General features: G+C 18.9%; 5 protein-coding genes across 5 annotated transcripts in view; 1 reads left to right on the top strand and 4 right to left on the bottom strand.

The window, feature by feature from the left end:
- Nucleotides 1-1,335: 1,335 nt before the first annotated feature.
- Nucleotides 1,336-2,051, bottom strand: PGSY75_0319600 (putative elongation factor 1 (EF-1); the record flags this gene model as incomplete). Its single annotated transcript, XM_018784048.1, has 3 exons — nt 1,336-1,527; nt 1,673-1,823; nt 1,924-2,051. 3 exons carry the CDS (start codon nt 2,049-2,051, stop codon nt 1,336-1,338), a joined length of 471 nt encoding a protein of 156 aa, XP_018643631.1.
- Nucleotides 2,052-2,949: 898 nt separating this feature from the next.
- On the bottom strand, nt 2,950-4,183 carry PGSY75_0319500 (putative RNA-binding protein; the record flags this gene model as incomplete). Its single annotated transcript, XM_018784047.1, has 4 exons — nt 2,950-3,486; nt 3,600-3,754; nt 3,886-3,984; nt 4,063-4,183. 4 exons carry the CDS (start codon nt 4,181-4,183, stop codon nt 2,950-2,952), a joined length of 912 nt encoding a protein of 303 aa, XP_018643630.1.
- Nucleotides 4,184-5,642: 1,459 nt separating this feature from the next.
- PGSY75_0319400 (putative kinesin-8) lies at nt 5,643-9,731 on the bottom strand (the record flags this gene model as incomplete). The annotated part of the gene is made up of 1 exon (XM_018784046.1): nt 5,643-9,731. One exon carries the CDS (start codon nt 9,729-9,731, stop codon nt 5,643-5,645), a length of 4,089 nt encoding a protein of 1,362 aa, XP_018643629.1.
- Nucleotides 9,732-11,805: 2,074 nt separating this feature from the next.
- Nucleotides 11,806-12,406, bottom strand: PGSY75_0319300 (putative ubiquitin-conjugating enzyme; the record flags this gene model as incomplete). The annotated part of the gene is made up of 2 exons (XM_018784045.1): nt 11,806-11,862; nt 11,981-12,406. The coding sequence occupies 2 exons, from the start codon at nt 12,404-12,406 to the stop codon at nt 11,806-11,808; spliced, it is 483 nt and encodes a 160-aa protein (XP_018643628.1).
- Nucleotides 12,407-13,338: 932 nt separating this feature from the next.
- The window catches only part of PGSY75_0319200 (putative endonuclease/exonuclease/phosphatase family protein), a gene marked incomplete at both ends in the record, with an annotated part of 2,721 nt that continues 709 nt past the window's right edge, over nt 13,339-15,350 (top strand). The window contains one exon of the mRNA XM_018784044.1: nt 13,339-15,350. This exon is cut by the window's right edge and continues 709 nt beyond it. Within this exon, the coding sequence (XP_018643627.1) occupies nt 13,339-15,350 (2,012 nt within the window).

Here is a 15,350-nt window from a genome sequence, read left to right as displayed (position 1 = left end):
AAAAAAAAAAAAAAAAAAAAAAAAAAAAAAAAAAAAAAAAAAAAAAAAAAAAAAAAAAAAAAAAAAAAAAAAAAAAAAAAAAAAAAAAAAAAAAAAAAAAAAAAAAAAAAAAAAAAAAAAAAAAAAAAAAAAAAAAAAAATATATATATATATATATATATATGTATATATAATATATATACAATATTTATTATATATAAATTAAGCCATACTATATAATTAAAATTATCAAGGTAAATTATTGTTTATAGCGTATTCATATATTATATATATATATAGATGTATTTTTATATATATATAGAAAATAGAAAAGTAATATAAATATACAAAAAATTAAAATTAATTTCCAGTTAAATGAATAAAACACTCTAGTATTTAAAATATTCTAACAAGAAAAAAAATATATTAATTATTTTAAAGAACATAATATGTATATATATGAACAACATCATGGAACCTTCTTTACTTTCCTCTTATGGAAAAAAAAACAAAACAAAAAAAAATTATTTAATTTTCCCCTTATATATAATACATATATATATATTTATTTATTTTTTAAGGTGAAAAATAAATGTATAATTTATATATATTTATTAAAATTATTGATATTTGGAGGAAATAAAAAATTAAAGTGGGATGAATTATAAAATATGCACAATATGAGAACATTATTATATTACATTATTTTTATAAATAAATATATTTATATATAATATTAAAATGTCACTGAAATGTGAAAAAATATATAAAAGTTAAAGGAAAATTTAAATATTTTCATTTCATCATTATTATATATATATGTAAGATATTGTTTTTTCTACATTTTTTTTTTAATAATATTTAAACATTTATTTAATATATACATATTTATAAGTATTTCCCCTCATTTTTTATAGGCCATTAAAAAAAAAAAAAGCCATAAATAAAAAAAGGAAAAACATAAAATTATGATTTTCTTAAAATTTCAAAAATCATAATATTCAACACTTTTTTGTTCTTCCTTATTCTTTTATTTTTATATTTTTTTTTTTTAATTATAAATATATCATATATTGTCCCTTTGAATAAAATATAACAAGAAATAAAGTTTAACGACCTTTAGGTTTTATTTATTTATTTTTTTTTTTATATACAATGTGCAAATGCACTATATAAAATATTATATGCATATTTATGTAATTACGATGTTTCAATGTTTTTTTAAATACAATGAAATAAAAAAGTAAATTGAATATATATAATAAAATAAAAAACATTATCTTCTTAATAATTTATAAAATTAAATTCTTCAATACATACATACATATATATATATATATATATATATATATATATTTACAATTTATTAAAGGATATGATTTCAGCAGATTGAACTAATCCTTCAATTTCATCTTCTTCATCGTAATTTTCCTCATCATCATCCATTTGTTTCTTTTTCTGTAATTGTTCATTATTCAATCCAAGGTTTTCAATGGTTTCTATAAGTTCATCCGTATTAACTAAATCGTCTACTATAACACAAGATACCTGGAGGCAAAGAAAAAAAAAATTAAATTCAATGATAAAAATATATGTCAGAAATATATAAACAATAAATAAAAATTATACAACATATATATATATATATATATATATATTTATGTTATATATCGTTTCGTATTCTTTTATTTACTTGTAATTTGAAAAGTCCAAAGGCAAAGGGTGTTTTCTTATGAGCTTTTCCCCATGTTAATCCTTCCATTGTTATATTTTTTACAAGATTTAACACCTCATCAAGATCTGTATTTTCACCATAGGGTTTTATATCAATAATTAGGGATGACCTACATTATTAAAAGAAATACATAAACAGGTTAATATATATATGTATATATTTATATACTATACATATATATTATTTTCTTTTCATTATTTTATATTTACTTATTAATAACTTCCTTCTTTTTTGGTTTCTTATTATTAACTTGATCGACATTACTGGCATTTCCTCCCTCATTTTGTAGAATATAATAACTTAAAGGTACATATAATTCATCATGAGTATTTGCCATTTTTTTTTTTTTTTTTATAATATTATTTAAACAAAAAGATTTTTATTAATATATAATATATATCCTACTATTTATGGTGAAATTAGTAAAAGGAAATGGAGACCTTTAAAGTAAAAGAAATTATAAAATAAAGCTTTACAAAGAGTATTAATATATTTTTAAATATATAATATATAATACGCTAAATAATTAAAAAATTATGTTTCTAAAAGGATTGAGCAACGTATATACGTCAATATCAAAATAAGAATAAAAATAAAAAATCAAAATAAATATGATATTTTTTTATACATTTTTATATTTTTAGTATACTTGAAATACTATACTATATATATAAACATAATATATTATATATATATGATATATAAAGATATTTTTTTTTAATTAGTCGTATGTATATTCTTATACTCATAAAAAAATAATAATGATAATAAGGATATAATTATATTAGTATGTTTTTCACTCATAAGAATATAATTAAATAAATTTCTATGAAATATTTTACATATACATAATAATATATATATATATATTTTTAATAAAAAAAAAAAAAAAAAATTAATATATTTTCTAATTTCATATATTAAAAAAAATAATTTAATAATATTTTATACATAAAAATTTTATCATTTATTTTATAACAGGAAAAAAAAAAAAAAAATTTATATATATATATTAGATAAAAAAAGAAGTGTATAAATATTATATTATATTATTAAATAAATATAATACAACACTTTGTTGTGTAAACACAAATGGATCAATAAATAATATTATAATTAAATATATGTTATTGTTATAAAATTTGAGGGAATATAATATATGAAGCAACAATATAAAAATAAATAAATGAATAAAATATATATATATATATATATATATTTCATTTTTCCCCTTTTCATCTGTCAGTACTTGATGAAGTATCATAACTTCTGCTCTTACTACTATACTTATCATAAGTATGCCTATGCTTATGCCTACGTTTATGCGATTTTTTATTTATTTCTTTTTCCCTATGTCTTGAATGACTTTCTCTTCTCCTATGTTTATCTTTATGATCACTCTTTCTTTTATGCTTCTCTTTCTTATCATATTTTTTTGTCGTCAAGGATTTTCTTTCCTCTTTATGTCTCTTATATTTAATATCAACAGAATCATCATCATGATAATCTTCTTCTTCTTCTTCTTCTTTCATTCCTTCATTATGTCGTGATTTTTCATCATGTCCTATAGGACTAATAATATCCTTTTTTATCGATTTTTCAAAATTTAATGCCCATAATTCATCTTCATCTAATAATTTTTTTTTCTTCTCTTCATTTGATTTATTCTTTATTTTATCAAAAATTTTTGATAATTTTATCTCACTTTCAACTACGTTATAAACACCTATACCTTGTCCTTCAGCACCGGTTGGTTTGTATTCGTTCTTATCCTACAGTTGTATTAAAAGGGAAATCAATGTAAATATTAAACATATAAATATATAAATATATATATATATATATATATATATATATACAATTGTATATCCATTTATATCCTTACCTCGTCCTTCAAATATTTTTTGGGCAATCTATAATTTAATATATGATCAACTACAAGTGGTCTTTCTAAAAGTTTATAACCATTGAAATTATCTACAGCCAAAATGGTACTTCTCTGGTCAGCATAAGATAAAAAACAATATCCCTTTGATTTTCCTAAACCAAAAAAAAAAAAAAAATATATATATATATATATATATATATAAAATATTTATATTCATTAGTTCCTCCTTTTCATTTTATTATTTTATTTTATTTTATTATTTTTTATTTTTTTGGAAGTATACCTGTTTCGTTATCACGCACTAAATTAACATCTATTGGTTCCCCATACTGAGAAAAAACGATAACAATATCTCCTTCTGTTAATCTATTATCTAAGTTTCCTAAAAAAAAAAAAAAAAAAAATATATATATATATATATATATATATATTTTCCTATATCCACATTTTATGTTTGTACCTATATAAATGTAACTCGAATCTCTATATTGATCGTGCCAAGAACTATCATTATTTCCAATATTTTTTAATTCTGCTTCATTTAACTTTTCAATATTCCTTATTTTATCAAATAATCCCATAATTAGTTTATATTATCAACAACTGTTTTCTTTTTTTTCATATTATATCTTCTTTTTTTTTTTTTCTGACATGAATTAACAAAAAAAAAAAAAAAAAATAAATAATAATAAAATATGATAAAATAAATTATATATATATATATATATATATATATATATATATATATATCTATGTATATATTTATATGGTCATCTTTTATTATAAATATATTTAAAATTTCCAAATAAAATATTTCGGAACTTTTGTAATTTATATAAACTTCAAAGGAATAATTATATATTCTAAGAAGTATAAAAACATATATGCAACATATATATGTATATATTATTTTATGTTTGTATTTTATTATGTTGCCGTGTAATTTATTTATTGTATAAAAGGTTAATATAACAAATAATATTATAAATGCGCAGATGATTTATAATATATATAAAATATATATTACTTCAGTTATTTATATAATTGTAAAAATAAAAATAACAAAAGGGAATCTATCAAATATTAAATAAAATATAATAATTTTCATCTCAAGAAAAAATATAATATATAAATATGCAATAAAATTATAATATAAAATAAAATATCTTCCTATGGTCAATACATACATACATATATATATATATATATATATATATATATATATATATATATATATATTTAAATAATTCCTTAAAAAGTTATATCTATTGACGGAATTATTGAATTTTATATGAGTTTTAATTCGTTTTTAATAAAAAAAAAAAAAAAGAAAAAAAAAAAAAAATAGGTTTATAAAATAACAAAACATATATATAATATAATATAATAAAATGTACAATCATACTTTAATGTATTCATTAGACAGAGAATTATTAAATGATATATATAAGTCTCAAAAAAAATACATATATTAAACTACTAATGGGAGTATGCATATGTATCATGTATTATACGTGAGTATAAAAAGAAATATATAAAATGAAAAGCTTTTACAAAGTATTGTAATTATTTTCCTTTTCTCTGTCTTTTAGTTATCATTTTTTTTAATAATTTTGTATAGAATTATTCATTTTATTTTTTCTTAAGATCATATTTAGGAAAAAAAAATAAGAATAAAATATATACACTTATATATACATATTATATTATATATATATATAATATAATGAAAATAATATATATTTTTTTTGTGTATATTCATCAGAAAAAAAAAAAAAATATATAATATATATATATTCATAAATTAATCAACAAAAATAAAAAAAAAATATATATAGATATAAATAAGTAAATAATTCGTTCATTAACTTAAGTTAAAATATATTGCACAGTTTCACCTTGATAATCATTTTGTGAAAAAGGATACATATATATATATATATATATATATATACATATATATAATGAACCATTTGTTCATAATATTTAAAAAGAAAACTTTTTCTTATATTTTATTTTGTTTTCTTTTTTTTTTAATTTTTACATTTTCTTTTTAATTTTTTTTTTCTTTACATATAAAGAAGCTTCATCCTTATGTTCATGTTTTATATTTTCTTGAAAATTTTCTAATTTCCTTTTATTTTCTTTTAATAAGTCTGTATTATGACTTTTACTTATGGTATCTATATTAGTCAAATGAATATCATTTTTTTCCATATCGTTTTTATGGATTCCTGTTTTATTTGCATCATTTATATTTAATGGGTATACGCCATTGAATTTATGTAAAGGTTCATTCGTATTTGAAGTGTTTAATATATTTATCCCGTCTACCTTACTACTACTACTACTATTATTATTATTATTATTATTATTGTTGTTGTTGTTGTTGTTGGTGGTGGTGGTGGTGGTGTTGTTTTCATTTTTGTACTTGCTCGACTTGTCATTTATCTTTCCATTTTCATTATTGAGTATGTTATTATTTTTTATATTATGTTTATTTGAAATTTTATTGGTGTTCAAATTTTTGATTGTATTGGTATCCATTAAAAAATTGGCTGTATTTAAATTCCCCCTTAATAACATTTTTGCAACATTTTTTCTCACTCTGGGAGAATGTGGTGAGTTTTCTACATTGCTATTAATGATATTATATAATATAGAATTTTGCATATTTGTTAGATTATTATGGAATGGGTTATATTCATCTTTTTTTTCAAAATTATTTTTTTCCATATTTGTATTTGATACATCTTCTTTGTTTAATATTCCTGCAATATTAATATCACTGGGTATTTTATTTACTGGAAATCTTCTGCATTTAATAGTTATTTTTTTATATGTTTCCATATTTATTGAAATTTTTTTTTTCTTTTCTTTTTTTACAATTTCAGATTCAACTGGTGAGTTTGCACTTTGATATTCATCATCATTATTATCAATGCTATTGTTATTATTATGGTTATCATTAATAACATCATTATCATTATCTCCTATATCGATCTTATTATTTTCCTCATTATTTTTGTTATGATATTCAGTCTTACCTTCGGCAGATAATCCCACCTTATACTTTTCATTCACATCAACATTTTTGTTCACCATAGTATTTTTATCCACATCAACATTTTTGTTCACCATAGTATTTTTATCCACATCAACATTTTTGTTCACTATAATATTTTCATCAACGTCAACATTTTTGCTCACGATAATATTTTCATCAACGTCAACATTTTCATTCACCATAATATTTTCATTCACCATAATATTTTCATTCACCACATTATTTTCATTCACCACAACATTTTCGTTCACCATTATATTTTCGTTCACCACATTATTTTCACCCACCACAACATTTTCATTGACTAATAAATTTTCATTCACTTTATTCTCATTGTGCTTAAAAAAAATCATTTCCTCCAGCAAGGTTTTATTGCTCTCATTACCATTCATTCCAACATAACCATTTTTACTATTAATAACATAATTTAAGTTTTTTTCAAGAAAGGTATCAAATAAATTATTAAGAAAATCTTTTTCCTCATGATATGAATCTTTCAATGAATCCACTTTTTTTCTATATTCATCAAATTTCATTTTGATAAGTTGATCATACATCGTAATATCTTGTTTTAATTCCATGGAGGACATATTATCAGATATGTTTTCTATTAATTTATAACATGAAATTTGTTTTTTATATAATTGAATTATAACATTCATAATGACAAAGAACTCTTTCAAATTAGTATATTTTCCTAATAAGATATCATATTCTTTTTGTAAATTTTCATTTTTTTTTAAAATTTTTTCTATATCGCTTTCTTTATTATCATTTGTTTGTACTGTAGCACATAATTTAATATTTCTAGCACGGAAAGCATATTTAAGAGTATTATTAGATTCTTGAAATGATGTTCTAGATGGGTTAATATTAGCAATCATAACAACTAGACAATTGCCTTCAAGAGAATTTTTTAATAAATGTGTTAATTTACTATCTCTATATTTAACTCTTACTTTGGATATATTCCTATTAGATGCTAAAGAATTAATACAGTTAGCTAATGCTAATAAGGATTGATTAATATAAGATCCTTCTTTGAATCTTTCTCCTTTATTTGATGTTGCACTAGCTCTTTCAGAACCTGCTAAATCGACAAAACATAATTTGGCTTTATAACTTATAGTATTCATATCATCATCTAAAATTTCATTATAAACATAAATTTGTAAAATAGCATGAGATCTACTAGATACTTTATTTGCTCTCGTAGGTGACATTTTCCTATTTTTGACACCTTCATTTATTAATAACATAGCTTGTTCATAATTATTTACTTCTATTTCACACAAATTACTAACTTTAACTTCAGCAACATCTTCTTGAACTTCTAAAGTTTTATTTTTTTCTTTTCCTAATAAATCTCGAATAGTTTCATTATATACTTCTAAAAAACTCATAAGTACTTTTATATTTCTGCATTTCTTTTCATTTATTATAGTAAATAATTCTAATAAAGATAATTGTACAATACCATTTTGATTTTTATCATCAAGCATAGTATATGTTTTTCCTGATCCTGTAGCACCATATGCAAAAACAGTACAATTTATACCTTTAAAAACATGAGGTATTAATGGCTTAGCTGTTTGAAAAAACACTTCTTCTTGTGTAGCATTAACATCAAAAACGGCATCAAAAACATATGTTGACTGTTTCTTTTTTTGAGACAGTAAATAACATTCTTTCTCATTTTCTTTCTCTATCAAAACATAATTATTATTAAAAATGGATACAATATTTTCTTCAGATTCTCCTATAGGTTTTATACGAACAGCAACTTTGACATTTGAGTAAGCATTCAACGTATTAATCAAATTGTTATTTTCGTTCTTCTTGGAAGTAACACTACTTGTTGGATTACTATACATATTGTTATTATGAATATTAATAATATTATTATTATTATTATTACTATTATTACTATTAATTTCTTCTGAGTTTATAATATTTTTTATATTTATTTGGGGTATATATATACTGTCATAGATATTTTTTGAAGTAATTGGATATTCATTCATATTTTCAATCACATCCTGATTATTATTATTATTATTAATATTATTATTAATATTAATATTATTGTTCAGTACGGATAATTTGTTTTTGTTAGATTTATTAGGCATATTGTTCATAATATTATTATGCTGATGATCATAATTGTTTAAAGACATATTTTTTAATGCATCATACTGTCCATTTATAATATGCTCACTATTTGTTATATGATCCCCACTGGTATTAGGCTCACCCTTTATATTCGGATACCCATTTTTAATAGTCTCTCTAATATGTGTACCTTTTTTTTGCATATATGATGGCATTAAAATATTATTTTTTGGCAAATGACTTTTATTTGTATGTAAAATAGCTTTATTGTTCTCAGTAATATTACAAAATAATTTTAATGTGTGATCATTATAATTTAATATATTATTTGTATGATGATTGGTACTATATATCTTAGTTTTTCTTTCTTTTTCATCACTACAAATAATGATTGGATTGTTTTCTTCTTTATTATAATAATAATTATTTAAGAAAAATGGATCATTCAAATTTTTTGTTTTTCTCATATGAGGAATATTTGTTATATTTTTTGAACTTTTTATTGGGTCGTATTCCTTAATTAGTCTTCCAAATTTTTTGGTTTTATTAATAAAAGAATTATGTTTAATTACACAATTTGCTTTCTCAGTACAACTTATGGATTTTTTTTTAATATTATTATTTATATATTTTGTGGTATCATTACTTATTTTTTTTTTTTTTATAATGGATTTTCTTTCTTTATTACGTATCCATATAATATTCTTATCACCTTTCTTATTTTGTGCACATAAAAAATTATTATTCTTTTTTTTTATATTATTATTATTATTAGTATTATTATTATTTATCGTAATATTATTTTTATTTATATTAGGAGGAAAGTCCCTATTATAAATACATATATCATTTACCTTATTATTCTCATCATTATTATTCAATTTAACTTTATTACAAATTGGTCTATGCATTTTTTTTTTAAATAAATTATTAAACTCATTTGTACTCATATGTATACATACATATACATATATTATATATGTGCATAAGCATTTTTGCTTAATAACAATTTAACTGGAGCTATATACATACATATATATATATATATATATATTTATACTTGTGCGTATTTAATATTGTGTTTTTTTTTTTTTTTTTTACATGCACATTTGAATATATATATGTAAATATATATATTTAATATATATTAAAAAATACTATAGTACCCAAAATAAGCTGTCCTTGGAAAATTAACACAAAAAAAAAAAAATAAAATAAAAAATAAAAAAAATATAAGTTAAACGAAAAAAATTATAAATATAAAATATATATATTTTTATATTTTTACAAAAAAAAAAAAAAAAAAATATATAAGCAAAATATGTTCATATTATTCTTTAAATGTATTAACTATGATACAAATATATACAATATAAAGTAAAAAGGATTAACTTAAAGAAAAAAAAGAAAAAAAAACTTTTTATAAAAAAATAAATATATGATTTCAAGAAACAAGAAGAGAAAAGAAAAAAAAAAAAAAATTGCGTCCTACACATATTTTACATATATATATATATATATATATATATATATTTTTCAATATATAATATCATATTTCTTTATGTCAAAAAATCAAAGTTTCCAAATTTATTCATCCTATATAAAAACAAATATAGAAAAAAGGAATTCCACTTAAATATATATATTTATAATTATTGAAACATTTATATATTAACAATACATAATTAATAATATTAAAAATAATAAATAAGATGAAAATATATAAACAAATCTTTAAAAGAAAATAAATAGGAGAAGATACATATTAATATAATTCTTAATAAGGATTTTAAAAAAAGTAAAAAAAATAAAAAATATATATATATGTGTATTTATGTATATGTAATGACTTAGAGTTTTTTACCTTCTACATATGTATCATATATATATATAATATATATTTATATATTTATATAATTATATCTCATATAACCTTTCGATTATTCTAGACAGGTATTTCATACCTTAAAATATATATATATATAAAATATATGTAAAGATTCATATTTATATATTTAAAAAAAAAAAATTCTTCCCACTTTTTTGGAGAAAAGAAAATAAAAATATAAATATGCCTTATGCATCATCGTATCTCTATATTGACAAATATAAAGCATAAATTCAAAAATAAAATAAAAAAATATATACATGTTATTATTTATATGAATATATTAAAAAATGTTTTATTTAAACATAATGTATTTCTACTTTGCGTAGAAATGTGTGCACTGGTATTTATAATAATTATTTTTATTTTATTTTTTATTATTTTATTTTTTTTTTTTTTTATATGTGCAATTTATAATAAATGTATATACTATTATTTATAGACTTTCTATTCTTACATATTTATTGAGAAAAAGAAAAAAAAAAAAAAAAAATCTCATATTTCTTGTGTCTATATATATATATATACTATACATTTTAACATATTTTGGTTTATATTAACAATTTATTTTTGTTAAAAAGAAATAATTATATAGTTCAAGGAAAAAGAATTTAAAAAGAAAAAAAATAATCGATAATGTATAATTGCAAGAATAAATTTATATATCTTTTTTATATTTCATAAAAACATGATGACTGTCTGGTAAAAATAAGAAATAATGTATTTCATCAAATTTATAAACATATTCATATATATATATATATATATATATGGGATAATAATTTTATCTTATATATAACAAATTTATATATTATTATATCATTACAAGTAGGATATTTATCATACATATTATATTTTTAGATATTTTTTTCAACATTAATTACATCCTCAATACGTAGGAATACAATAATTATATTTCTAACAATTTTAACAAAAAAAAAAAAAAAAAAAAATCAAAATAAATTTTATATTTATATTAATTACTAAAAAAGAAAAAAAAAAGAAAAATTTATGATAAGTCTACTACATATGAATAACATATGTACAATTTAAATACATATATTTTTTTATTACATGTAAATAAATTAAAAGAATAATAAAATTAGGGTTGTCTCAAATAAATAAGTACTTCTATTTCAACTATAAGTATTTATATTAAATTTGGGTATTTCCCAGCTATCCTCAACACACATCTAAAAAAAAATAAAGAAATATATATATATATATATATATATATATATATATATATATATATATATAATATTAAATTAAGAACATAATCTTGCTATATTTTCTATTTGGGCTCCTTACTAATACTTTCTTGTTATATAAATTTCTATTATTAATAAATATTCGCGCTGCTTCTGGATTAGCAGGGGAAGATGTATTTGGGTCATTTAACAAAGATTGAATTGATGTAAGTATAGACGTAATATCATATATAGGACTCCATTGGTTTTGTAAAATATCTAAACATATATTTCCATCTGTATATATATTAGGATGATATATTTTAGATAGAAATTTTAATTTTGGAGGTGATACGGGATATTCTTCAGAAAAATGAATTATCAAATGAAATATTCCACACTCCCATATAGTATCATCTGGTCCTCTTATAATTGCATGACAATACATAATATTATCAGCAAATGGTGAAGCTTCAAAACTTTTATTTTTTTCTTTGTTTATTTTATTCAAATCTTGAATGATTCTTCTTCTTGCAAATGTTGACATGATGTATTTTTTTTATATTAATTTATTTCATAAAAAATAAAGAAAATAATAAGAAAACATAAGTCAACAATTTTTCTTTTTTCATCAATATGTTTCCTCTGTTGTATATTTTAATTATATACATATCATTTTTGAAACGTTGTTGTGTTCCTTTACAAAATAATAAAAAAAAAATATATATATGTATATATTTTCTTCTTAGGATTATTTTAAATATTTATAAATTTATATATATATATTATTTTACATATAATTCTTATAATTTTACCAAATTTTTATATTTTATTTTTTTCTGTTCATCACAATTTTGTTTTAATACTTATATATATTTCATACACTCATAAATATATTTTAAATCTTATATTTATTTTATATTTGAAATCGGACCCTTCTTCGTTTATGTTCATTATAAAAAATATTCATTACTTCCCAGATATTTTATTTAACTGCTATTATATTACTGTTCATATATTATTATATGCCTATTTGAGGATTTTAAAAGAAGGAATCTTTTTTTTTTTTTTTCTTAACATATATTTTTGTACATGAATGCATATATTATATATATATTATATATATATATATAAATATATAAATACAATTTCTATATAATTATAAATATAATTGGAGGGAAGAAGAAGAAAAAAAAAAAAAATTACATTTATATTTAAATATATACTTAATTTTTTCATTGAAGAAAAACAAATAGTTATATTTTGCTGATAATTATTTTAAACATTGACGAAAAAAAAGAAAAAAGAAAAACATCACGATTCAAAATGTATAACGTTGAAGAGAAAAATATATCAATAAATAGAGAAATATAAAAAAAAAAAAAAATATATAAATAATACTATATATATATATATATATATATATATATAACGTAATAATGACACTTAATATACATATATAACATTATATATATATAGATGAAATGTCAGATTTTCTACAAGTGTCTCTTTGTTGTAGTTATATTTTTGAATGAATATAATGCAATTATGCTTAGTACCAGAAGAAATAACCATAATACAATAAAATACATATTTAATGATAAACTCAATTTCAGTGAAAAAGAAAAAAAAAGTTATACATTTCCTCCATATATGAATGTTATAAAAAATAAAAGGAAAAAAACACAGTCATGTATTTTTTCGTCTCCTTTAAAAATAAATTATAATAACGTTATTGATAAATCAAGAAGAAGCATATCTTCATCTTTTCATAATATATATAATAATATAAATCAAATTGATACAAATATAAATAATATTAATAAAAAGAAATTCTCTGATCCGTTGCACTTTTTTATACATTCATTTATATCCCAACGAATAAATAATAATAATAATAAATATAATAAATATATTTTATATACTAATAATAAGCATCATTTTTCGCCTCATTATTGTAAGAAGAAGAATTATTTTGTTACCCAGCTTAACGCAGAAAACACGAATTATATTAAAGAAGTTGCAACCAACCTTAAAACGACTAGCCAAAGTAACATAGATAATAATTTAATATTGAACGAGAAAAAAATGGAAATAAATATTATACCAAATAAAGAAGAAGAAGAAGAAGAAGAAGAAATAAAAAAGGGGGAGCAACATTCCAAAATATTACATAACAACAACATTTATGATGTAAAGGAAAATAATAAAAGTACAGAATTAAAAGAACAACAGAATGATATAAAAAATATGAATAATGTTTCATTAATGAAAACAAAAAATAATGATAGCAATACAATATATTATGATTCTCATAAGAATGCAAATATTCTTACTCTTGAAGAGTTAATAAAGACAAAAAAAGTATCAAATATTTTTATTATAAATAACACAGAAAATGAAGAATTAAATATTGAATTATATTTTGATCACAAAGAATTAAAGCTTTTAAGAAAAAAAGAGGAAACACTCAATTCTTTGAAAAATAGATTGACATTAAATTTATTAAAATTAGAAAAAAAAAAACTAAAAAGAAAAAGACAACATGGTGAAGTTAAAGAGCAAAATGGAAAGGATAAAATGATATTAATAAAGGAAGAAAAATCTGAAGAATTAATAAATAATATAAAAGATAATATTAATGAAAATATATGTACACTACCTACAAAAGAGGAAGAAAAAACTTCAATTTATTTTCTTGATATTGATAATAATATTATTGATGAAAATAATATATTATCAAATATTATGGATAAACTAAAATATGTAGTTATAAATGGAATGAAAATAGAAATATTCAAAAACTTGTATGAATTAAAACAAATATATATATCTATGGATGTATTTGATAATCATCCTATTATACCTTGTAATATGCCTATGAATAATTTAAATAAATATATATATTACTGGATTGATTCAAATGACAAAAATGTAATTAAATCATTGGATCTCTTTTATGTACCAAATAAAGAAGATGTTAATAAAAAACTTCAACTCGTTATATATGATAAGGAAAATCCTTTCCATTTTTATGTTACAGATGATGTATATGTTAATGAAAATAGGTTTAAAAACGAAATGATGATAAAGAACAATAGATATTCTGATTTTAATAATGATGATAGAAAAAATAATAGTTGTGAAAAAAATATTATACGTATATTATCATATAATATTTTAGCACCTATATATACAAATACTAAATATGCATTAGAACATATGTTTAAAAATATAGACCCATGTTATTTAAAAACGAATTATAGATCCCATCTTTTAATACATGATATTAATAATTATTATGATATTATAAGTTTACAAGAAGTAAGTGAATATTTACATAATAATTTATTTTGTACCTTTTTAAATGAAAATTATTTTTCTAATTATAAGCCAAAAAATAATTATGGAAATGATGGATGTTCCTTATTTGTAAATAAAAAAAAATTTTCATTAATTGAATATAAAAATTATGAATTTAATCAAGTTAT

This window comes from Plasmodium gaboni, chromosome 3 (assembly GCF_001602025.1).
Source record: "Plasmodium gaboni strain SY75 chromosome 3, whole genome shotgun sequence".
Taxonomy (NCBI): domain Eukaryota; phylum Apicomplexa; class Aconoidasida; order Haemosporida; family Plasmodiidae; genus Plasmodium; species Plasmodium gaboni.
The sequence above is the reverse complement of the archived record's forward strand: the minus strand, read 5'-3'. Positions and strand labels throughout refer to the sequence as shown.